This window comes from Rattus rattus, chromosome 10 (genome assembly GCF_011064425.1).
Source record: "Rattus rattus isolate New Zealand chromosome 10, Rrattus_CSIRO_v1, whole genome shotgun sequence".
NCBI lineage: Eukaryota > Metazoa > Chordata > Mammalia > Rodentia > Muridae > Rattus > Rattus rattus.
In genome coordinates this window covers 34,038,506-34,062,406 of record NC_046163.1, presented here as the reverse complement: position 1 = coordinate 34,062,406, position 23,901 = coordinate 34,038,506, and the positions used below count along the sequence as shown (strand labels likewise).

Below are 23,901 nucleotides of genomic sequence, written 5' to 3'. Positions count from 1 at the left end.
CCTAGAGCCATGGGCCTTTCATATGGTTCACTTTGCCTACATCTGAAATCCTTCTGAGAGGTGGCCCAAAGAATAGTTCAATCGGCCATTCTTGCTACTGTAACATTTTCCAGATGACTCATTTCCCAATGCTTCTGAACTGGGGCTAATCTTGGAGAGGCCATAAGGGATAAAAAGTATTATCTCACAAAACAAAGTATAAGCTAGCAAAATTTAAATCAATATTATTGATCTTTGTGTCAGAAACAATGTCAATTATGCACTTTATACTATACCATTTTTTTTGTTGTTGTTTTTTTGAGACAGTATCTCACCGAGTAGCCTATTCTGGTCTTGAACTTGCAATTCTCTTGGCTCAGCTTTATAAGTGCAGTCATTATAGGCATGCATCACCATGCCTGACCCAGGACATTCCTCACCTTTCACACAGTGTAATTTTATATCTAAAATGAGGGCATTGTCCTTCTCTACTTTATAGACGAAAAAACAAAACAAAACAAACAAACAAACAAAAAACCAAAAAGCAAAAAACAAAGCACTAGAGATTGAGAGATTTGTATCAAGTGGATACTTTTTTGGGCCAGGACTTAAACCTAGCTTGTCTAACACTTTGTCTTCTGCTTTGCCAATCACAAATCCATATGTCCCTTTGTCCCCAAAAGTATCTGCATTGTCCGTAGGTTCTATGCCATGCATCATCTCCTTAATACTTGCTAACACAATCTAATAGTATTCTCCTGCATCACGTGTAGATGTGAGTACATGTGTTTGAGGGTGTGACTCCAGAAGGTGGGAAGATGAAAGTCATTCCAGGCCAAAGACTGGTTTGGAGGCAATTAGAAAACATATTAATAATGTATAATGACCATGGACATAGCTCCCAGTTACGAATGTCAGTATAATTTATTAATTTGGTAAGAATTCTGAGTGTCAAGGAGGAAAAGAGTAAGTTACTTCTTCACTGAAGTTAATCCAGACAAATTCCTTAAAGAGAAGAGGAGATAAGAATATGCAACTCGGTAATAAAAACCATAAGGGCCTGGTAGCAGGAAAGGAAGGGGCTGAGAAGAAAGTGAGGGACCAGGTTTGGTTCAGGTGTGGGTCTTATGTTGGAGCCCATGTGCTCTGCTCATGATCTGGGACTGGGACTCCAGTATGATGGTAACTTTTCCTTTGCAAAGTGAAACCCAGATGGCTATATTTAATTCCACTTAACGCCACTGGTGATTCACTCAGGCTCAGGTGCGCCCACATACAGCTGGCACTAGCTTTGTGTACTTTCCAGGCAGAGGCTGCTATAGCCCAAACTCTGCATGAAACAGGAGGGGACAGACAGGCTGTGATAACCTTGACTCTTTTGTGTCTCTATCCACAGCATCCTGGCCACTGCAGGAACCCATTTCAACACCCACGTGGACCTGCGGACCCTCCGGGCTGTGCGTGTCCTGAGGCCCTTAAAGCTCGTGTCAGGAATACCTAGTGAGCACCTATTGTCTTCTTTCTGATTGGCTAGTATCCTTTATTGGATCCAGGGTGTAAGACAATGTCCGGTAGAGGGGAAAGAGTTCTTCCTGGAAGGAAGCTCCTGGACTGACGTGCAGCAATTGGACATAGCATTGTGCTTCTAAATTTAACATTTTTTCATATTTAAATACTAGTGGAAGATTAAAAAGCAGGAAAGGAAAATAAAGGAAAAGTAAACGAAGACCGTTCCTATCGTATCACTCTAAAATAAATGCTAATTGGATGTAGTTTTTCATTCATTTTCCCTATACATTCTAATATAATTGTAATCATTACGTGTGTATAGGGCTATCTGCTGCAATAGGAAGCTGTTGGAAGTTGCCTAAAGTTAAAAATTCTATGTGTTGTTAGAGGTTATTGATTTGTTAATCAGTACTGTGCTCCTCTCCCAGTGGGCGGAGGGCCGGATCTGAGAAAGAGTAATGGGAGATGTCAACTTTGCCCCTGTTTTGTAGGATTTGTACAGTAGCAGGGACTTTAGACTGAGTATGAAACACGGTCTGATGAATTGAATCTGTAAAAGGAATCTACATGTTATCATGGAAGAAAAGGAGTGTTAAATGTAGGTCAGGAAGTGGTGAGAAGGAAGCACAGGAGAAGGGACCTAGATGACGGCAGTCTTAGTTTGACTTGTCTTGGTTATCTCTTTATAACACCTATCATCTCAGGATTCATGATTCGTTTTTGATGGAAGAGTAGGAGAGGGTAAACCTTGTCAGGAGGCAGTGAAGGCGGTCTCTGCTTCACTCTCTCCTCTCTCGCTAGGCCTGCAGATCGTGCTGAAGTCCATCATGAAGGCCATGGTGCCTCTTCTGCAGATTGGCCTTCTGCTCTTCTTTGCCATCCTCATGTTTGCCATCATTGGCTTGGAGTTCTACAGTGGCAAGTTGCATCGAGCATGCTTCATGAACAATTCAGGTAAGGTCCTGGTTTCCTGTCTTCTGCCCTTCCAATGCTTCCCTTTGGTCAGAAACATAAGTTCAAGGCATTCGGAGCTTTGCTGGAAAAAGCATACTCTATCTCAACTCTAGGACTAGTCAGAAACTTCCTAGTCTGTGGCTTTTAGAGGTATAACCAGCTTAAAGATCTACTTGAAAGTTATATTGCAAAACATGTATATAGTTTTGTATACACTTGGGGGGGGCGGTTCAAATGGGTGGTTTCAGATCCTCTATCCATGATAGAAGGCTTTTAGAGTACATGCTAAAAGCCATCAGTCCGAATCAATAGTGTGCAGAATGGATCTTTGACTCACAGACCAGTGGGATCCTGGAGACCAGAGTCACATGGGTGTCCTGGTGGAGCTGCAAAGAGAGCTCCCTTTTGTGCTATGCCTCACATCTGTGAGAGAACTGAGGGGGTGTTAGGTTGGCTCATCCATTGTGCCTTGGAAATTGTGGGATACACAAAACCCCAATTCCCATATATTTGTGTCTTATTTGTTCTTCACAAGCTAAGTAGTATACTCTAGGATGAAATTCAGGGAGGAAGTTAGGAGGAATAAAGGACAAGTTCAAGAGTCCTAAACAAGTACCGTATTTTTATGAAAAGAATTTCCAAATGACTTTTTTTTGTTTTACCCTTAGTTTAAAATAAAAATATGTATGTCTTAAAGAGTTAAGAAAATAAAGCAACCAATTGTTTACAACTGTCTCTGAGAAACCCAGGGAGAACCAAGGTTCATCCTGATTCCTGGGGTTTGGAAAATCAATAAGATTTTATCATTACCTCAGCATCTTCTGTGTGAACCAGTCCTAGGAATTTCTGTGGCACTGCAGGCCAGAGTAGAGGCTCAGGTCTGAAGAAGATAGAGAGTTCTTTAGAAGCATTTTGAGCTGCACATGGATATAAACTGAGGTGTGCAGAGAGCCCAAGGTGGGAGAGGGTCTGAGGCAAGATGGGCAAGCTTCTGTCTATCACAGGAGAATTGCTTTCTTATGGCTTCTTAGGATCATTTCCAGTTCATGCTAAGTACGGTGTGGTTTGTCTCCCACTCTTCCAATATTTCTGCAGGTATTCTAGAGGGATTTGATCCTCCTCACCCGTGTGGTGTACAGGGCTGCCCGGCTGGTTATGAATGTAAGGACTGGATCGGCCCCAATGACGGGATCACCCAGTTTGACAACATCCTTTTTGCTGTGCTGACTGTCTTCCAATGCATCACTATGGAAGGGTGGACCACTGTGCTGTACAATGTGAGTGAGCTGGTGGACGTGGTGTGGGGGATGGGGTGGAATTCTGGTGCTGTTTTGGTTCTTCTGAGACAGAAAAGGCTGCAGAAAAGTTGGTGTTGTCCATATTGAACTTTAGAACTTAGAAGGGCCTAGCAGGTCACACTCCCACCCTCCCACCCTTTTCGGATTTTTGCTGAGTTGAAATATGTAAGTGTCTTATTGCAATTGGTAGATCATAGCCCGTCATTCTGCCAATGGGTGAGAGAGCAAGTTAAATCAGATTGCGTTGTTGTGAAAAGTTTTGGATCCACTTGTTAGTAGGACATAGTGAGGTGTTCCAATAGGTGTAAAGGTCTCAGTTACTGTCCCCAAAAGACTCACCATCAGATTGGAAAGCTGTTATAGTAGTTTTCAACCCCAGCGGCCCATTAGAGTCAGCTGGGAGCTTTAAAAATTATACTGCCTGGGCTTCACTCCAGGCCAATTAAGTAGGAATGTGTGGAGGTAAAGGCCTGTCATTGACATTTTTTTTCAAGCTTCCTAGCTGATTTTAATATGCAGCCACTGTCAAGAACTACTGCATTACATGCCCAGAGAAAGCATGTTTAATTGTGAGACTCATTAAAATGCTCTCTGAAAATTCAAGTTCCTAGGCTCCTGCCCCGGAGATTCTGGCTTTGGGTAGCTGTGTATAATTGGTGAGCTGTGCTTTCAATGGAACCCTTGGTGATTCACATGGTCAGGCTTGACTGAGTTGATATATGAGACAAAGCTGACCAGCCACATGACAGGGATGCTAGACATTCCAGCAAGGAGACAGAAGTTAGACAAAGTGACCATGATGTCTCTTCTGTCTTCCAGAGTCTGGTTTTAGTAAGTCTCCCAAGGCATGGTATAGAGTCCAAGTTCAATCATGAGCATTAGGTGAGGGATTTTTTTTTTTTTTGATGTACATGGAATGTAAGGGGCAGAGTGAGTAGAGCAACTTGGGAAGATGCTTGGGAAGGATTGTATCCTCTGTGTCTTTGCCTTCATTTGAAGTCATGATCCAACTTACGCACATTCCTTTTACCTGCCTTTATCTCAAGGCACCCACCATTTTCTTCTGTTCTTCTCCTTCTCTTGTTTTTTTAAATCTGATCCCATCTGTACAAAATTAATTAAGTGGGTGCAGTGTGACTTACAAAGAAAGCAGCCTTTGAGACGGTAAGGGAAAGGAGGAAAAGCCATGTCTTAGGAAGAGACTCAGCCAAACCTGATGCCCAGAGAACAAGGATTATATGAGGCCTATACACGTGGGTACTTAGGAACTGACTGACCATTGCAGTCAGGCCCCTTAGATCCCAATCTATGGCTGCTATCAGATATGGATGCAAAATATTCTACAGCTTGTTATGTTATTGTTGGTAAGTGATTAGGTCTAGTGTGGCAGTACCTATACTAAACTTCTGAAGTCAATTTTATCTTTGTCACTAACTCCTGACTTTACAAGACAACGACTTCTATGGCATTTGCATTGTACTGGGCAATAGTGATTTAAAAATTGATAGGTACTAGATTGATAGGTGATTTAAAGCAATGGGAAGTTGGATACAGTTATTATGCAAATACTGTGCCATGTATGGGACTTGAGAAACCTCAGATTTTGGAATCCATGGAAGGTCCAGACATCTATGTTTTACATATGCCAGGAAATGACTAAACTAGTTTGGGATTTATTCCCATACAGGATGAGTGAGGTAGAACTGAGAAATTTAGCAGGAAAGAGTTTCAGGCTGTTGTGCTAAAGTTCCAGAGGTTTCTCAAACCAGGCGATGCTCGGCAAGCCTAGGGTACTGTGATGCAGAACCCCCGATGACACTCTAGAGTTCTTATTAGCTATGGGAGGCAGCAAGGAGGAGGAGGGAGGCAAGCATGGTGAGCACGGTCACTTCCTATTTGAGATGTGAAGGTTGTCTTGAGGCAATGTCACCAAGACGAGCCAGGAGCCTCAGGAAATCATAGCACTGGCCCTGCAGTGGCTGGTGTCACTTGTGGGGCTTTGAAAGTGATGAACTTCAATTAGATGTGTAGACTCACCTAAGTGATGTGATAAATGCATGGAAAGCCTAAAAGGAGAAGTGTTGCATTTGAGGATATAGCTGTGATCTGCCATTCCCCTGACCAGAGATCAGCTGGTACTGAGATGTGCAAGAATGAAACAGATGAGCCGTTCATCCCTCCTGCATCATTAATTCATTTGTTGATTCACTGTTTGTTTCTACAACTATTGACTTTGTAGATATTCTGTATCAAGTTCTATGCAGAAACACTAGAAAGACGGCAGTTGAGGCAGGGGGGCAGGGAAGGGACATGATCCCTGCTGGCGTGGTTCTCTCTTCAAATTCCCATCTCTCCAGTTATCTGTCAGTTGTGGCAGTAGAGGCTACACAAAGCAACAGCGATCTAGATCTTCCCGGTAGTTTTGCTCCATGAAGCAAGCAGGGAGGAAAAGAGGTCAATGACAGATCCTCTGAAACCTTTCATCACAGCAGTTCCTAGGGCCACAGACTCACCTCTCTCTGAAGTCCAGCCTGTTAGTCATTGAACTGAAGCCTCCTGCTGGCCTTGATGGTTGGATCCAGGCATAGGGGAACTGGTTGAGTAATAAGGTTGGTTCTTCCAAAATGTCTGGCCACAAATAGGCAGAAAAAACTCTTGTGTACTTTGAAAAAAAATCAGTGGCATGGGGTATGGGGCTAGGCATCACTGGCAAAGGTGACAGTCATACTGAGATGGATACTTGCCTCTTGCCAGGAGAAATCAAATAAAAATGGCACTCAATTTTCAGTGAGTGGAACAAAGACAAAGTCTGGATTCTTCTAGAGAGCCATCAACACTGGTCTTAGTCCGGTAAGAACCTAATTGAAGCAAGACCCAATCAGGGCTGTGTAGTGGAGCTGGGCACATCTTGCTGACTTAAGCCTCCTGTCACTGCAGAGACATGCTCCGTAAGCTGACTCTTTGAACCACTGGAAATAAGGATGACTATGAGAAAATCACTTCATAAAGGCTTTCTATTTGTTGAAATTTAACATCTTTAAAATCTATTCATCTTTGGAAGAAAAAAGAATTGGGGGAAGGGGAGAAAATAACAGCTGAAATGGTGTGGACAAACATACCCGCCAGTTCTTTCTGTGTGTTTGTTCTCCCTTACAGTCCCATGGTTAGTGCCACATGCAGACAAGCACCTAGAAAATTGGCAGAGTTTGTTTGTTTGTTTGTTTTTTAAATCTTGGAAAACCAATGATCTTTTTGGGGTTTATTGTGGATTATTCTGGTAGGTGAGTGAGGAGTTAAACTTAAGAGTGTGGGTTACTCAAGGCAGCTATGCCACTGAAAATCACACTCCTGCATGGGTGACATTTCGTGGATGCTGCATACTTGAAGCTCCCTGGCCAACTTAGAGACAGCATGGTGGGTGAGACAGTGTCCGCTCCCTAGCAGTTGTTAATGAGCTTTTAAGTTTAGGGAGGGGATTTGTGGATCTTTTGAGTTTTGCTTGTTTTGTGAGTGTTTTGATCCCCTTCCTCCATCAAGATTTCTTTTTCATGTGATTTAAGTTTAGACTCTGTGGTGACAAAATGTATCTGCACAAACATGATATCTAGAAAGCATGGATTTAACTATGAACAACAAATCAACTTACTATCACAAATGCAAGTATGCAATGTCTTGATATTTTACACAGGGATTACTACCTCCAGTAAAGCGCAGACATTAAGATGATTTCCCTTCTGTATTAGTCAAGGTTCTCGACCAGAACTGATGGGATGAATATTTATGAAGGGGTTTATTAGAATGGCTTATAGGCTGTGGTCCTGCTAATCCAACAAAGGCTGTCTACCAGTGAAAGAGCAAGAATCCAATAGTTGTTCAGTCCACCAGGCTGAATGTCTCAGCTGGTTGTCAATACACTCTGGAATGCCGAAGAAGTAGGCTTTAGTGTCAGTGAAGGAATGGACTTGCCAGCAAGAGCTTGGGTAAGCAGCCAAAGAGCAAAACTTTTCTTCTTCTATGTCCTTTAGGTATGCTGCCACCAGAAAGTGTGGCTCTTCCTACCTCAAAAGATCTGGATTAAAGGTGGATCTTCCTGCATCAAATGATTTAATTAAGAAAGATCCCTCACAGGTATACCCGGCTGTTTGGGTTTTAGTTAATTCTGTGTGTAGCCAAGTTGACAACCAAGAAGGGCCATCATAACAACCTGCCACTTCTCATTCTGTGATGGTCCAGTTTATCTAACAGATACGTTTCATCAGGCAGAGCATAAAGAGAAGGAAGCTACTCTCTACCACTCTGTTGTCCTTTCTTTTCAATGATACAACAAGTATGCAAGACTAATTGGCCACTCAGACTAGAAAGAAAGAAAGTCTTAGTCATGGCTATTATATACTACAAAAAAAGGGGGGAGGAAACTCTTAGGCATGAGGACTCATTTTAACCACTTTTTTCCCCTAAAATGTCCTACTTTTCTCTCTATTGCTGTGACAAACATAAGAAAAATCATGTCACTTAGGGAAAGGATTTATTTGTCTCATACTTCTAGGTCACAGTCTGTTGTTGAGAGAGGTTGGGATAGTAAGTAAACTCAACCAGGAACCTGAAGTAGAAACCACTTGTTGGCTTAACTACAGACCTAAGCTTGGGTAGCTTTCTTATTTAGCAGAGGACTAACTACCCAGAGAATGGCGCTGCCCATTGTGGACTTGGCCCTCATATAGTAATTGGTAATTAAGAGAATCCCCCACAGATATGTCTACAGGCTAACCTGATCTAAGCAATCCTTCAGTTGAGATTCCTATCTCAAATGATTCTGGGCTGTGTCAAGTTGATGGTTAAAGCCAACTAGCTCGAATTACCCAAGATGCAATCCACAGACCACAGGAAGAAAAAGGATGACCAAAATGTGGTTACTCCCACTCCTTCTTAAGAGGGGGAAAATATCCATAGGAGGGGATATAGAAGCAAAGTTTAGAGCAGCAACTCAAGTAACAGCCATTCAGAGCCTGCCCCACACGTGGCCCATATATATATAGCCACCAAAACCAAATAAAATTGGTGAAGCTGAAAAATGCAAGCTGAAAGGGACCGGAAATAGATCTCTCCTGAGAGACACATCCAGAGCATGACCATTACAGAGGTCAATGCTAGCAGCAAACCACTGAACTAAGAACAGGACCCTCTTGGGGGGGAATTAGAGGAAGTATTGAAAGAGTTGAAGGAGCTTGCAGCCCCATAAAAACAACAATGTCAACCAACCAGAGCTTCCAGGGACTAAACCACTACCGAAAGACTATACATGGACTGACCCAGGGCTCCAACTGCATATGTAGCAGAGAATAGCCTCATTGGGTCACCAATGGAAGGGGAAGCCCTTGGTCCTGCCAAGGTTGAACCCCCAGTGCAGGATAATATGAGGGGGCAGTAAACGGGATGTATGGGGGGAATACCCGTATGGGGGAGGGGGAGGGGCAGGGGAGGGGATGGGATCTTATGGACAGGAAACCTGGAAGGGGAATAACATTTGAAATTAAGTAAAGAAATATTATCTAATAAAAAATGTTTTAAAAAGCCAACTAGGACAAATGCAAAGGTTTTTTTTTCCCCCTTTTTGCTATACAGTCTTCATAAGTGCCTTTGGTGACTTAAATCACTCTACCGTTGACTACTCTTAGATTCACTTGTGTGTGGCTTCTCTCATTATCATTTTATACTGTAAGGGAATTCTCATTTACACACTGTAAGGGAATTAGTCAGGGTCCCATTGTCAGGGCATTCTTCAGGCTTACTTTGAAATCAAAATTTCAACTCTTCTTGGTCAAATTCCAGCTGTAATCTTGGCTTCCCTTCCTCCTGTGGTAGAAAGAATACAAAACAGCTCAATTCTACTGGCTGCGTCTACCTGTTTGGACTACAGCTCCCAAAGGTCTTCTCAACTCACAAACTCTCCCTGGCACTTACTAATTTAATTAATTTTATTTACCCCAAACCTGATAGGTGTTCCTTTTCATGGCAGCAAGTCCTTTCCGTAATCAGTGCAGTTCACTCAGCAAATGTTTCTTTGGCTTGAATATTAAACCTTTAATCCTCTTCATGGAGACCAGAGGTAGCCAAGAGAATCAGTGCTTTCCTGTTCCGACCTGAGTTTCCCTCACTTTTGTTATTCTTGTTTTATGCTGCCCGCTGATTTTTGTCAGCTGTTTTCATGTTTTTTAGAACTAATATTCTTATTGCCAAATTTCTCAGGTCCCTATCTGCAGTTGTTCAGGTCTCTGCTATTAATGTCCAGGCTTTCTGTCTGTCTGTCTGTCTTGTATGTCTGTAGCTGGAGTTATTTCTTTTCTCACTTGTTATCGATACAGTGAATGTGGAAATTCCTGGAGTTGTGCTGTTTTCCCGGATGTATAGTTTGCCTGTCTCCCAGCCACTGTGGTGGAAAATGTCTTTGAAGGTTTCACAGGCTTTTTGGCAAAAGAGTCAGCTTAGAGTCTGGGTGCTTCCTAGGAGCCTTCTCCACTACCCAGAAAGCCTTTGGTTTATGCAGGTGGCTCTCTTTTTCTAGCCTGCCTTCTAGCTATACAGTTAATGCTTGTTAAATTTGTTAACGTGTGTTTACTATTTGCCTCATGAGATTTTTGCTCAGGTGTGTGATACACAAGCATGTTGAAAGAATTCCACCATATCCCAGCACTAGTGGAAAAAAAATACCATTTTCTTTTTGAAGTAATTCTGCTGTTTTGATATGTACAGAAGACACCACAGGTTGAAGGATGAGAGACTAGGGAACATGTCTAATCTTTGCTTCAGTCATCCATCCTGCACTGCTTCCTCCCACATGCTTTGATGACAGGAGGACATCTGTCAAAGCTCGTTTGACAGATGAATGGCAGGAACGCTGATCTTCTCACGGAGCTAGAATAATGAGGTACCCATCTGATCTCGCAGCTGACCTAGGATCGGCTTGCTAACATCTGGGACCACTTCTAGTTAGTCTCCCACTTGCTCTGGAATTGACAGTTTTTCTTCACATCCCCGTCTGCCATCTTCACCTCTCTGTGTCTGTGCAAGAGCCTGTCATACAGGTGAAACTTAGATTCTGATGCCTGTGTGTGCTCACCTGTGACTCATCTGATTAAGGGAGAGATTGATAGGTGCATCTTGCAAGCGAGTCTGCACCCTTTCCTATGAGTGCTACAAGGTAAGGTGTGCCTAGCAAGGAGCTATGACTTCCCCCCTCATTGCTCCCAAGTACCTGGCAGCACATAATATTTCCAAGTTCTTGGAGGAGGGAAAAGGAGATTAAGACATATCGTTTCTAGAACTCACGGTAAATGTTTTTCTCTCTTCTGTCTACTCTCATAGGTATTTATAGACATTAACTTACTATTAATTTATTGTGCATTTGTTATATGCCAGGACTATTGTAGATATTGGTGATACAGCAGAGCCCCTACACTTGTGAACTTTCCATTTTAAGGAAATAAGTTTGAAATAAATAGCAAACATATGGAATATATCAGATAAAGATAGATGTTGTGGAGAAAAATTTAAGTGGGGGAACCGGTACAGGTGTCTTCACTTTTAGATGAAGCAGGATCCTTCTGAGAAGATGACTTCTGAGCAAAGTCTTGAGGCTGGTAAAGGAATGAGCTAAGTGGTTTTCTTTCTTAGTTTTTTATGTCCCACATAGCTGGGGTAGCATTGCAAGGACCCCGAGATGGGTAAGTACCCTCGGGGAGGCAACACTGTAAGAGGTAAATGGTGGATGGTGCTGGATGTGTGGTTGGCCAGTTACAAGAGTGAGAGAGAGCAGAGCGCTGGAGTTGTCACTTGGGATAGTTAATAGTTTGAGTAAGGATTAAGAACCGAGTTTGGTCGTGTTAAATTTGCTATGCTTATTTGATGTGGTAACAAGGCTATGGCGTTGAATAAATGGCTTCTTCAGCATGGAAGTTCATTCAGGGCCTGTCCTTTGGGAGGTTTTCAGCGTATGGGATGGTAGTTGAAGTTATGAGACCATAAAGGAAGTGAGTATGGAGACTAGGGGAGATTCCAGGTCTGAGTTCCAAAGGTAAAGTGTTGGGGAGAAAATCAGCAGCAAAATGTGACTGAGAAGGAGCAGAAAGAAAGTGGGTGTCCCAACACCAGTGGAATAGGTTGCTTTAAGGACAAGGAAGGAGAGAAAGACAGTCAGTTCTTTGAAACACATCCCCCTATGTGATGTGTGTCAACATCACATAAAACAGACTCTTTTCTGTATTACCTTGCTACTAATTTCTTGGAGATTTATTCGGTCCATCTGCAGATTCCCTTTAATTCACATTTGTATTTTTCTCTTTCAAAAAATGCTGTGCTCATTTGAGTTAAATGCTTCTAGTGGGTCAAATAAGATGCTGGTGGGAAATGAGACATCTTAAGGCAGGAACAGTAAAGGAGTGTGGAGAGGTTAAAGGTGAGGGAGGGGCTGGTTCACTGGCAGATGAAGTGTTCGAAGACTATACAAGTTCTCTTCCAACTCCTTCTTTTATTCTAGGGAAGTAGGAAGTGAGATCATCAGCTTAGGGGGGGAGGAGGAAGATGTTGGAGGTTTGCAGAGAAGATAGAAGCTAGCTTTCTAAAAGTTGGAGTGGTAAACAGGGTAGGAAAATGGCATGGTTTCTGTGCAGCACTGAAGAACCCCTTGAGGTCAGTTGTGATGAAGTCCACAGGAGACCAGGGAGCAGCATGAAGTGTTTTCCCAGGATCTTAGCCACTTAGCTGCAAACAGTGGTAGATAGAGGTCTGGCTTTTTCCAAAGCAGTTTTGCCTCATGAGCTCACTCAGGGAGGGAGGGCTGGAAGTGTGCTTGTAGCTTGTCAGTGGAACCTAAGCTAGGTAAAAAAGAAGTGAGGTAGGGGTCATGGGAGAGTAGGGGAAAAAAAGTGGCCCTTTATGAAGTCCAGAGAAAATGTGCTGGGGCAAATTCAGTCTGTTTAGTAACCTATCTGTTTCATGTCTTGGAAGTAGAAAGTTGGTTTTGAAACTGAGAATTCTGATTTGTAAGTGGGTGTCTTCACCTTGCCCTCAGGAGAATGAACATGTTTGTGGTACATTGCACACAGAGGCTGTGACTTCAGTCACCCAGCATATATGTCCTCTAAGGCAGTGCTTCTCAACCTGTGGGTCATGACCCCTTTGGTTACCCAAGACCATTGGAAAACACAGATATTTACATCACTATAACAGTAGCAAAATTAACAGTTATGAAATAGCAATGAAAATAATTTTACCGCTGGTGGGCACCACAACAGGAGGAACTGTATTAAAGGGTCACAGTATTAGGAAGGTGCAGAGCTTGCCAAGCCCTTGTCGACTCAATCCCAGAGAGCTGGGGTTTACTTCCGCTAAACTCTGAATGTTTGCTTGAGAACATTTAGTGACCGAAAGGCCTCAGGCCTAGCTACCTGCCTCACTTGCACTGTATGCCTAAATTTAATTTCCTCCCCCAATTGATTTTTTTTAATTAAATTATTTTTGAGTGCAGGGGTATGGTGCATGTGCATACATGCATATGGAGTCCAGATGTTAGAATTGGGTGTCTTCCTCAATTGTTCCCCGTCTTAATTTTGAGGCATCTCTCACTGTATACAGAGCTCACCCATTTAGTTAGACTGGCTGGCCAGCAAGACAGGGTTTTCTTCCTGTCTCTACCTCCCCAGTGTTGGTATTATAGGCACATGCTGCCACACCCCACTTTTACATGGGTGCTGGACATTAAACTCAGTTCTCATGCTCACACAGCAAGCACGTTACAGAACAAACAATCATTCCAGCCCTCAAATTTAGTTTTTAGATTAGCACGCAAAGTAACAGGTTTCTTTATGGCATTTACTCGTTTACTTATCTTGGCTAATATAAGATGCCTCCTGTGCTCTTTCCTCTCTTTCCCTCCCCTACACTCCCCTTCTTTCTCTCCTCCCTCCCTCCCCTCCTCTGTCCCCTCCCCTCCCCTGCCCCATCCCTCCCCTCCCTTCCTCTCCTCTCCTCTCTCTCCTTCTACTCTATCCCTACCTTTTCTCTACCATATGGTCCAGATATACCACTCCTGGACATATGCCCAAAGGATTCATAAATATATTTACACATTTGTATTTACTCCTGCTCTGTTCACAAGAGCAAGGAGATGAAATCAGCCTGGATGTCTATCAACAAATGAATGGATAATAAAAATGTGGTTCATATCCACAGTGGAACTTTATCTATCTGTAAAGTAAAGGAAAATGACATTATAAGACATGTAGGAAAACATGTAGGTAGTACTGGGAAATGTTAGATTAAGTGAGATAGCCCAGACTTAGAAAGACAAATATGTTCTTTCTCATATGTAGATTCTAGCTTCTAAACGTTCATGTGTGAGTAAAAGGAGGAGCTAAGTAGGTAGAGGGGCCTATGAGGGGAAAGGAAGAGGCTTCAAGGGAAGGAGGGAAGAAACAAACGAGTGATTTAGAAGTTGAAGGACAGCTACTGGGGGTAGGAGGTAGCTCAGATGATTTTAAGTGGTTTTCTAAAATCATGAAGCACCGTGCCAGCCCGTTCTCTAGGTTAGTCACGTGTCCTCTCTGGAAGTCTTGCCTCGCACCCTGCTGGAATCATTGGCCCGTAGCATTTCATTCTCCCGTTCCTTGTATGGGAAGAAACAGGTTTTCTCCCTCGTATGTGTCACATTCCCGTTCATAGCTGTCTCTGCCTTGAAATCATTCCTACGCTCTGCAGATCCATCTTGATTTCTTAATAATTTGTCAGACTAGGGATGCCATCACGTTTGGGACGCGCTCCAAATGCGCCGCTTGCCTCCTGAACTGGTGCCTGCATTTCACACCATGCACCAGGCTGGTCTCCCAGTCTTTTGTCTGCACAGGGCCATTAGGCTGGCTCGGGGTTCCTTTGCCTGCTTTTAGAGCACACTAATACGCAGTTTAATTTCTAATCCATGCCTCAGGTGCCTGATGTGTCACACAGCCGTAGGCTATGATCTCTCTGCTCAGAGACAATACTGAGCGTTAGGTGATCTGTCCCTGGGGCCTCAGGGACAGAAATTAACTAGAGGTGGTGAAATGGTGACTCAACAGCCTTTTCAGGTACTTTTCACTGAGCCACCCTGGAGCCAAATGCTTCCAGAATCCCAGCCAGGCAGGGATGGCACAGGGACAGTTCTTGTCCCACTGGGAAAGCCAAGAAGTCTCTAATTTTTTTCTCAATTGATTATCTACTGGAAAAAAAGTACTGAGCGATGCTTTTCAGGACCCCTTCAGCTGTGGCCCATCTTCAAGCCATCCAGGAACCACCTCTGCAATTTTAGATCCCTGGGTCCTGCCCTGACCTAATATGATACCATCCCCAGAGGTAGAATGGAGTCCATTTTAACAAGCTCCCTCAGGATTCTGAGGTCGTGCCCTGAAGTCGAGAACCACTGTTCTGCATGACTATAATTGCCAAGCTCTGGGAAAGGAGACAGCATGGAGAAGGGGAGAGGGCTGAAGGGAAAACACACTCTGCTTTCAGCCTGATCTTCCCACCAGGTGGATTTCCATAACTTCGTGTATTGTCCCCTGTCTATCATACAGTGATTGCCACAGAGTGGCCTTCTGATTTTAATTTATGGACTTGAGTCCCAAAGGGATGGCAAGTCATGTGAAGGGGGAATTCACACTCCCACATAACCACAAGGCAAAGGAAATCAGAAATGGCTAGGAGAGAGATACTCAGGGCTCTCTGGGAGGACCAAGGGGTGTACCTATCATAAAAGGAGTTTCCAAAAAGCCAGTATAGGCTTGGCCTACTTAATGTGAGGGTTAAGGAACAAGGGCATCTAGTGATAGTGAATTGTACAACAGGCACTAGGGCAAATGTGACAGAGCTCTTCTTTTCTGCTATGCACTGGGATGCTAGTTTATATTCTTACTATTTTAAAGGAGTAACTTGAAAACTGGCATTATGAGGTTGGTGGTTGTGTGGGGAAGGGCTCTCACCTACCATCTCCGTGACTTCTCCACATTTCTCATGTATTGAAAACGGCGTGTAGAGGTTGCCTGTTTGGGCCATCTCAATTTTACACGTTACAGTTAGACATCAGTTTTGTTCTCAGTTCCAGCCAGTGTCCCTTGTTGTCCCCTCCCTGCCGGAGGGTGACTTCATTTCAGCCTCTACCAAAGATGAGGTGGGGTTAGACTGGAGCGTCTTTTCTTGGGTTCTAAGGATCCCCCTTAGCTGCTCCTCTGTTCTGAAGGGTTCCTGAGAACCTCTCCCTGTTGTTTACCTACCAAAGAAAACAGGATGTTCTGCACTCACAAAGAGGCAGAGAACTGAATTAACTCCAAGAAAAGGAATTTTATGAAAAAGACCACTGAGAACAGTTCGGCTGATCATCTGTATTAGGGATATGTCCGATGCTCTGGGAACTCACAGTAGACAAGAGAAAGTGAAGAAGCCATAATTATAAATATGGCCCCAGAGGACCTAGGAGGCCTTCTGATTTTCCTCCCCCTCAGTCGTACTTGGGTTCTGTCTAGGTTGAAAGGGAAGACCGAGGTAGGATCCTTTGATGCTTGTGTTGAGTATCATCACCAAGATACTGATCCTTGCTCTACACCAGGGACTTACCCACTGAGATCCATGGGTGATCTTGTTTAGCCCCTGTCAAATTCCTTTTAAATCATTTTAGTGGATATTACTTGTAGGAAGTAGTGGTTTTCGTTATGGTGTCTCCTACACATACATAATGCATTTTTATATCTTGTCTTGGTTTGAATTTTTTCTTCTTGAGAATTTTACACAAGTAAACAATAAAATATGATCAGGTATGTCCTTATTTCACCTCTTCGACCCTTCCTCATATCCGTTTTAGGGTATGGGAATCCTATCAGTGGTCACATCCCCAGAAAAGAATGATGTTCTCTCTCCTAGAAAGCATCAGTGGCCAAACTCTCCTAGAGCTGCCAATAACTCCTAAGTAAGTGGTGGAACCTGGAGACCATCTACCCTGTCTGTGCCAGAATTTTGTCTGGCTCGTTCTTATGAGGGTCTTGTGCAGGTAATCACAGCTGCTGTGAGTGAAGTGTGATATCCATGTCTAATCCAGAAGACAGCATTTCACAGTACGCTCCCCAGCCTTTGACTCTTATACTCTTTCTGGTTCTCTTTCCAAGATGTTCCCTGAGCTTTGGTGAGTGGGAAGTAGGACTAGAAGGCTTACCATAGGAGTGTTGTTTAGGGATCAGCGCTCTGTCTTTTATTTGCAGCACTCTGACCAGTTGTGAGGCCCTCTATTAACTTTAACTCTCACACATCCTTGGATCAAGGCCCATTGATTATAAGATCTATCAAAAATTCTACCAGGGGTGAGAAAAGGATGTTTCATTTAGGAGTTATATCTCATGCATCCTGAGTTCTACCTAACATCTTTGACTATGGAGAACAACACTGTTGAACTGAGGAAATGTAAAATTAAGAAAAAAAATCTAATTTGAAAAACTGCATGCGATCTGTTTGCTTGAGACCACATGTCACATTTGGAGGCCACCTGTGTTGAGCTGGCTTAATTTGCTTTTGGTTCAGACTAAGGAGTAAAGCTGCCTCTGCCATCAGCTCTGTACTCTTTGAACTTTATGTAAATGTGCTATTGATGCAGAAAGCATCTGTTCTGAATTAGTTCATTGTTCATATATATATATATCAAGGCAACAATGTGGGCAGGCTGTACACTTTTTTCATCTTTATTAACTTGGGTATTTCTTATTTACATTTCAATTTGTTATTCCTTTCCCAGTTTCCAGGCCAACATCCCCAACCCCTCCCCCCTCCCTTCGTTATAGGTGTTCCCCTCCCCATCCTCCCCCCATTACCACCCTTCCCCCAACAATCACGTTCACTGGGCATTCAGTCTTGGCAGGACCAAGGGCTTCCCCTTCCACTGGTGCTCTTACTAGGCTATTCATTGCTACCTATGAAGTTGGAGCCCAGGGTCAGTCCATGTATAGTCTTTGGGTAGTGGCTTAGTCCCTGGAAGCTCTGGTTGGTTGTCATTGTTGTTTGTTTGGGGTCTCATGCCTCTTCAGGCTCTTCATTCCTTTCTCTGATTCCTTCAACGGGGGTCCCATTCTCAGTTCAGTGGTTTAATGCTGGCATTCACCTATGTACTTTCTGTATCCTGGCTGTGTCTCTCAGGAGAGATCTTCTTCCGGTTCCTGTTGGCCTGCACTTCTTTGCTTCATCCATCTTATCTAGTTTGGTGGCTGTATATGTGTGGGCCACATGTGGGGCAGGCTCTGAATGGGTGTTCCTTCTGCCTCTGTTCTAAACTTTGCCTCCTATTCCCTGCGAAGGGTATTCTTGTTCCCCTTTTAAAGAAGGAGTGAAGCATTTGCATTTTGGTCATCCTTCTTCATGTGTTCTGTGCATCTAGGGTAATTCGAGCATTTGGGCTAATATCCACTAATCAATGAGTGCATACCATGTGTGTTTTTCTGTAATTGGGTTATCTCACTTAGGATGATATTTTCCAGTTCCATCCATTTGCCTATGAATTTCATAAAGTCATTGTTTTTGATAGCTGAGTAATATTCCATTGTGTAGATGTACCACATTTTCTGTATCCATTCCTCTGTTGAAGGGCATCTGGGTTCTTTCCAGCTTCTGGATTATAAATAAGGTTTTTATGAACATAGTGGAGCACATGTATTTGTTATATGTTGGGGCATCTTTTGGGTATATGCCCAAGAGAGGTATAGCTGGGTCCCTCAGGTAGTTCAATGTCCAATTTTCTGAGGAACCTCCAGACTGATTTCAGAATGGTTGTACCAGTCTGCAATCCCACCAACAATGGAGGAATGTTCTTCTTTCTCCACATCCTTGCCAGCATTTGCTGTCACCTGAGTTTTTGATCTTAGCCATTCTCACTGGTATGAGGTGAAATCTCAAGATTGTTTTGATTTGCATTTCCCTTATGACTAAAGATGTTGACATTTCTTTAGGTGTTTCTCAGCCATTTGGCATTCCTCAGCTGTGAATTCTTTGTTTAGCTGTGAACTCCATTTTTAATAGGGTTATTTGTCTCCCTGTAGTCTAACTTCTTGAGTTCTTTGAATATTTTGGATATAAGGCCTCTGTCTGTTGTAGGATTGGTAAAGATCTTTTCCCAATCTGTTGGTTGCCTTTTTTGTCCTAACAACAGTGTCCTTTGCCTTACAGAAGCTTTGTAGTTTTATGAGATCCCATTTGTCGATTCTTGATCTTAGAGCATAAGCCATTGGTGTTTTGTTTAGGAAATTTTCTCCAGTGCCCATGTGTTCGAGATTCTTCCCCACTTTTTCTTCTATTAGTTTGAGTGTATCTGGTTTGATGTGGAGGTCCTTGATCCACTTGGACTTAAGCTTTGTACAGGGTGATAAGCATGGATCGTTCTGCATTCTTCTACATGCTGACCTCCAGTTGAACCAGCACCAATTGCTGAAAATGCTATCTTTTTTCCATTGGATGGTTTTGGCTCCTTTGTCAAAAATCAAGTGACCATAGGTATGTGGGTTCATTTCTGGGTCTTCAATTCTGTTCCACTGGTCTGTCTGTCTCTGTACCAATACCATGCAGTTTTTATCACTATTGCTCTGTAATACTGCTTGTTCTTAAAAAAAAAAATCAAGCTTAAACTTGTGTGCCTACTTAAAGAGGTGTGAGTGAGCCCACCATTAATTTTCTACATGAATCAGGATTTTTTTTCAATACTACGAAGCAAAATAACATACAGGAATCAAGTGGGTGCCAAGGCTGATTCAAGAGCACAGTGCGTTTTCTATTACCTCTGCTTCTAGTTTTTATCTTCCCATTAACAACCTCAATGTTTTTAGTGATATTAAACAAATACATACACTATGGATTGATTTTATGAAATGCATATAATGCATTTATTCCCTAAGATGTCTGCCTTTGTGAGTTTTATGTATTGATAATATGAAGGTGATCTTGTTAGAAATGACTTCCGATACTAACAGTGGAATGACAGGTGGGCCCTGTCCTCTGTCCCACCTCTGCTCCCTTAGGACTTGGGGGACTGTTAAAGGTTGCGCTTTTGTTTCCTTCTCTATAAAGTGAGAGTAATCTTCTCCTCGTAGAGTTGGGTGATGATTAAGTGAGATGATATGGATATTGCTTTTTGCACATCCTGACTCATAATAACACCATAGCCTCTGATATTATTAAATATTTCTTTCGACACCCTGTAGAACAGACAAGCAAACATCTTCCACGAACTATTTTGCACATTTCCTGGTTCTCACAAGTTCTTCCTGTCTCCGAGTCTTGCCACTTCCTACCTTCCATTTGTGTCACCGCCAGCCTTGATTCCCTGTTCTGGGCCTTACTGAGGTGCAGTTTTTCCTTGCAAAGCTCTGAGGCACTTCCTCCGCTGAGTGTTTACTGGCTGTGGCTTGGGAGGTCAGAGAGAAATCTTCCCTCTAAGCTCTCCTCTCAGATCTGAATGCCAGTCAGTGGCCTGCATCTGGTACTTTCCCAGACTGCTCCATTTATTAGTCATCTTTTAGGCATCTGTGTCCCTCTCCCTGGGTAAAGGTTCTGCTTTCCGGCATCAACACCTTCCCCTAGGCATGGCTGAAAGGCGAGCATCCCCCGATGAGCTGGGTAGACTCAGCAGAGGTGTACTGGTGCGTCCTGGCTCTGTTCAGACAGGTCAGCCCCATCAGGATAGAGATGCACCAGCACCACCACTGCTGTCCTTCACACCAGCTCAGCTCCCTCCTGTGGCTGGTGAAGGGAAAAATATCCGGAGAAAAGTAGGGGAAAGGTGATTTGTTTCGGTGTTTACAGAGGGCTGGTGTATAATTAGCAGTTCATTTCTGTGACACAGTTGGCCTCCTTGGCTCGGAACCTGGCTCTTAAATACTCTTAAAGGGATCCATACCTAGGAGGAAAGAAAGAGGGTGTCCTAGGCCTAGTGATAACAATCAAAAGCAACCTCTCAACTGAATATTTCTCCTCTCCTCCTTTCCCCTCCCTTCCTTTCTCCTTCCCCCTTCCTCCTTCCATCCTCTTACCCTCTTTCCCTCCTTTCCTTCCTCTTCCGTCCTCTTCCTCTTGACTGGGACTGTTTACCAGTTCCTTTTCCACATATGCTCACATTGGCTTGGGATGCTGTTGACGGGATGCCCTCCTGTCATGAGCCCCATGATGACCAGTCAAATACTTACCCTCTCCTAAGTATCACATAGATGAATAAACAAAGGCACACCCTCTTACTCTCTTCTCTCTTCTCTTACTCTTGCCTCTCGCTCTTCCCCTCTTCCCCTTTGTTCCTTCTTTCCACATTCCCCTTCTCCCCTTCCCTCCACGTGCTCATGGCTGCCCTTTATTCCCCTCCTCTTCTACGCTTCTTCTCTCATTAAACCTTTCCACATGGAAAACAACAACAAGAACAACAAAAAGAAAACATGCACACCTGTCTTTTCATCATCACATGGGGGTAATTGCCTGCTGTTTCCACCCTAAAGCAATTTTGTTGCAATCATATGAGATACATCATATGAATGTACTTATGAAAATGCATGCATCCCTCACTATGTGAATACTCTTTGTGTGACTTTTTACTCATGTGCTGGGCACTTGCAAGCTGTTTTGCCGAGTGAGCAGATTTTTTTCTTTTCTTTATTCAAGGAAGGCATTTGGTTAGATCAGGGGCGAGTACAACAAATCCTCATCCATTTTCTGCCCCCCCCCCAAGTTGGTGAAGTCTCTGGTCTGTGTTTTAAGTGCACTCATGCTCTATGCTCCTGTTGAGAAATACAGTTTGTTCTTCATATTATCCATGTGTGGGAAAACCCACCTCTGGTATAAACATGGCTCCAGAATGTATCCTAGGGTCATAACTAGTTCTCGCCAACTTGCATCTGCTCTGAGTAACTGGGCGCATGTTGACCCTGTAGCTGCTTCCAGACTCCAATGCTGTAGGACTCTTCTCTGTCTACAGACGCTGTAGCAGATTTGGGTTCCTGTGTAGAAGTGGTCCTGGGGAGCTGTGTTGAGTCTGTGGTGAGATCTTTACAAGCCTGACATGCTGAGAAAAGATTGGCCACATAGCTTTTCACAAAACTACATTTGCTCAACATGAAATTGAATTAAAGAAATTCTTTTGACATTGAAATCCTGTTTTGACATGATAGAAACAAAACAAAACTAACCTGTGGCCAGCCCAGCTTCTTCTGTCGTCATTTTATGACAATTCTTTCTTCTTTGAAAACTAAAAATAAATAGTTTGCTAACACAAATTTTATTCCTATGGTAGATCAATATGATCTATTAATGTAATTATATTGATATAAATAATTCACTTGTAAATGAATATAGCTACTAGCTGCTTGATACCCATGGTTTCCCTTCTGTTCTAAGGACACTGAAGGTTTTGTGTGTGTGTGTGTGTGTGTGTGTGTGTGTGTGTGTGTGTGTGTGTCTTGAGGTCTAATTGTCACTTCTATGACTTGTCACCAAGTAAGTATCTTAGGGAACAGATGAGGCTGAGCTAACTGGTGAACTCTTTGAGGAATATGGTAATGGTAGGCATTGAATTACACTGAGAACACCCCTGTTTGATCCCAGGTTTTATTTCTTTACCATTTCTGTCTCCTTTGATTTCAGGTAAGCCATTTGACCTGTGAGAGTCATTTTCCTATACTGTGAGTTTGACTACAGATTCAGTACTTAGTTCCTATTGTAGCTTTAAGAACTAGATAAGAATGTGGAAGAACTCTTTGTGAACCAGATAATGCTTTATGGATATAAGCTATTATGAAAATAACATAAGGTTATGAACATACATGTTAGTCTCTATTATTGAGATGTTCAAAGAGGATCTTCCACACATTATCTTCTAACATATTTTGACAGGTATGGTCAGTGAGGTTCCTTGGAAATAAAGGTAAAATGTATACCTTTTTATTGCTAGTATCATTCTCCTTTCTTTGTGTATAAAACCTTAAAATACCATGACCTTTTTTGATCATTTCGTTGATAATATAAAACAAAGTCCTGGCAGAATAGTTTGTATAAAAACCACATTTTTCAGTGATCAGAGACAAAAGTAAGTATGGGAGCTTGGATTCCTTCCCATGGGACTCCATGCATATCTGAATGATCATGGTATGTACCCCACATGCCTTTGAGGGTATCTCCCTCAAACACTACCAGCTTCCCCATCATCAGAGCCATCAGCTTCCTTAACAATATGGATGCAAAGGCTGAATCAAAAGGGCATCAGGCATGCCACACCTCCTGTATGGACAGGTTCAAGACTTTAGCAGAACATGTCCCCCAAACATGAGCCATGCTGGAAGAGTCAGCTAGGTTGCTGTGTCTCCCAACAGCTTCCCTTTCTCTTTCTCTGTGTTTCCATTCAGGCTTCTGTCATCTACTTTGCTCTCTAGGTGACAAGCTAGTTGTCCTTATCAGATGGCATTGGAGTGGTAGGACAGCCACCTAGAAGTTTGCTGCAAGGCCAGTTTATGAAGAAACAACATCGAGACACCCATGACTAAGTCACTGTGATAGCTTTCTTTGAGGAGAGTTTTATAGTTCCCAGCATCTCAAATCCCATTGCTTAGACTTTAGTTGTCTTGTGACATGACATACCACTCTTGCTATTCTATAGAGCTGTTATTGTGAGCACCCTAACCCCCACCCCATCATATCATGCCCAGGAAAGGTTACCACAGAGCTTAATTGCTGGTGTTTAGTCTACGCATGTTTGTGTGTGACAGAGCGAGAGAGGGGTAGAGGCCTGTCTTTTGTACTCAAGTTATTTATTGCATTTTTGTCTTACAACTTCCATTTAGAGCTAACAAAGCTGCAAAGTGGGTTATTTAAGCTGAATCTTGGGTGGATGCTGTTAGCACGTGGAAAAGTGGGTGGCAAAGAGAGAGAGGGGAGACTGAGCTGAAGAGATTCACACAGTGTGGTACTTTGTCCTGTAGTACTGCAGGTCATAGGTGTGCTACAGCTCGTAGATATGAGCCCCTTTGCCCAAAGAAAAAACTTCCTACAGGCAGGTACATACACACACACACACACACACACACACACACACACACACACACACACACACACACACACAACCTGGCCTGGCTCT

At 43.1% G+C, this 23,901-nt stretch overlaps 1 protein-coding gene across 8 annotated transcripts in view; it reads left to right on the top strand.

Annotated features, from left to right (window-relative positions):
• Cacna1e (calcium voltage-gated channel subunit alpha1 E) overlaps positions 1 to 23,901 on the top strand; it is a 304,265-nt gene that overhangs the window by 84,082 nt on the left and 196,282 nt on the right. For all 8 annotated transcript variants that reach the window (XM_032914636.1, XM_032914632.1, XM_032914633.1 and 5 more), the window contains 3 exons: positions 1,376 to 1,479; positions 2,290 to 2,442; positions 3,538 to 3,719. In XM_032914636.1, the coding sequence (XP_032770527.1) occupies positions 1,376 to 1,479; positions 2,290 to 2,442; positions 3,538 to 3,719 (439 nt within the window). The remainder of the gene's footprint in view (positions 1 to 1,375; positions 1,480 to 2,289; positions 2,443 to 3,537; positions 3,720 to 23,901) is intronic.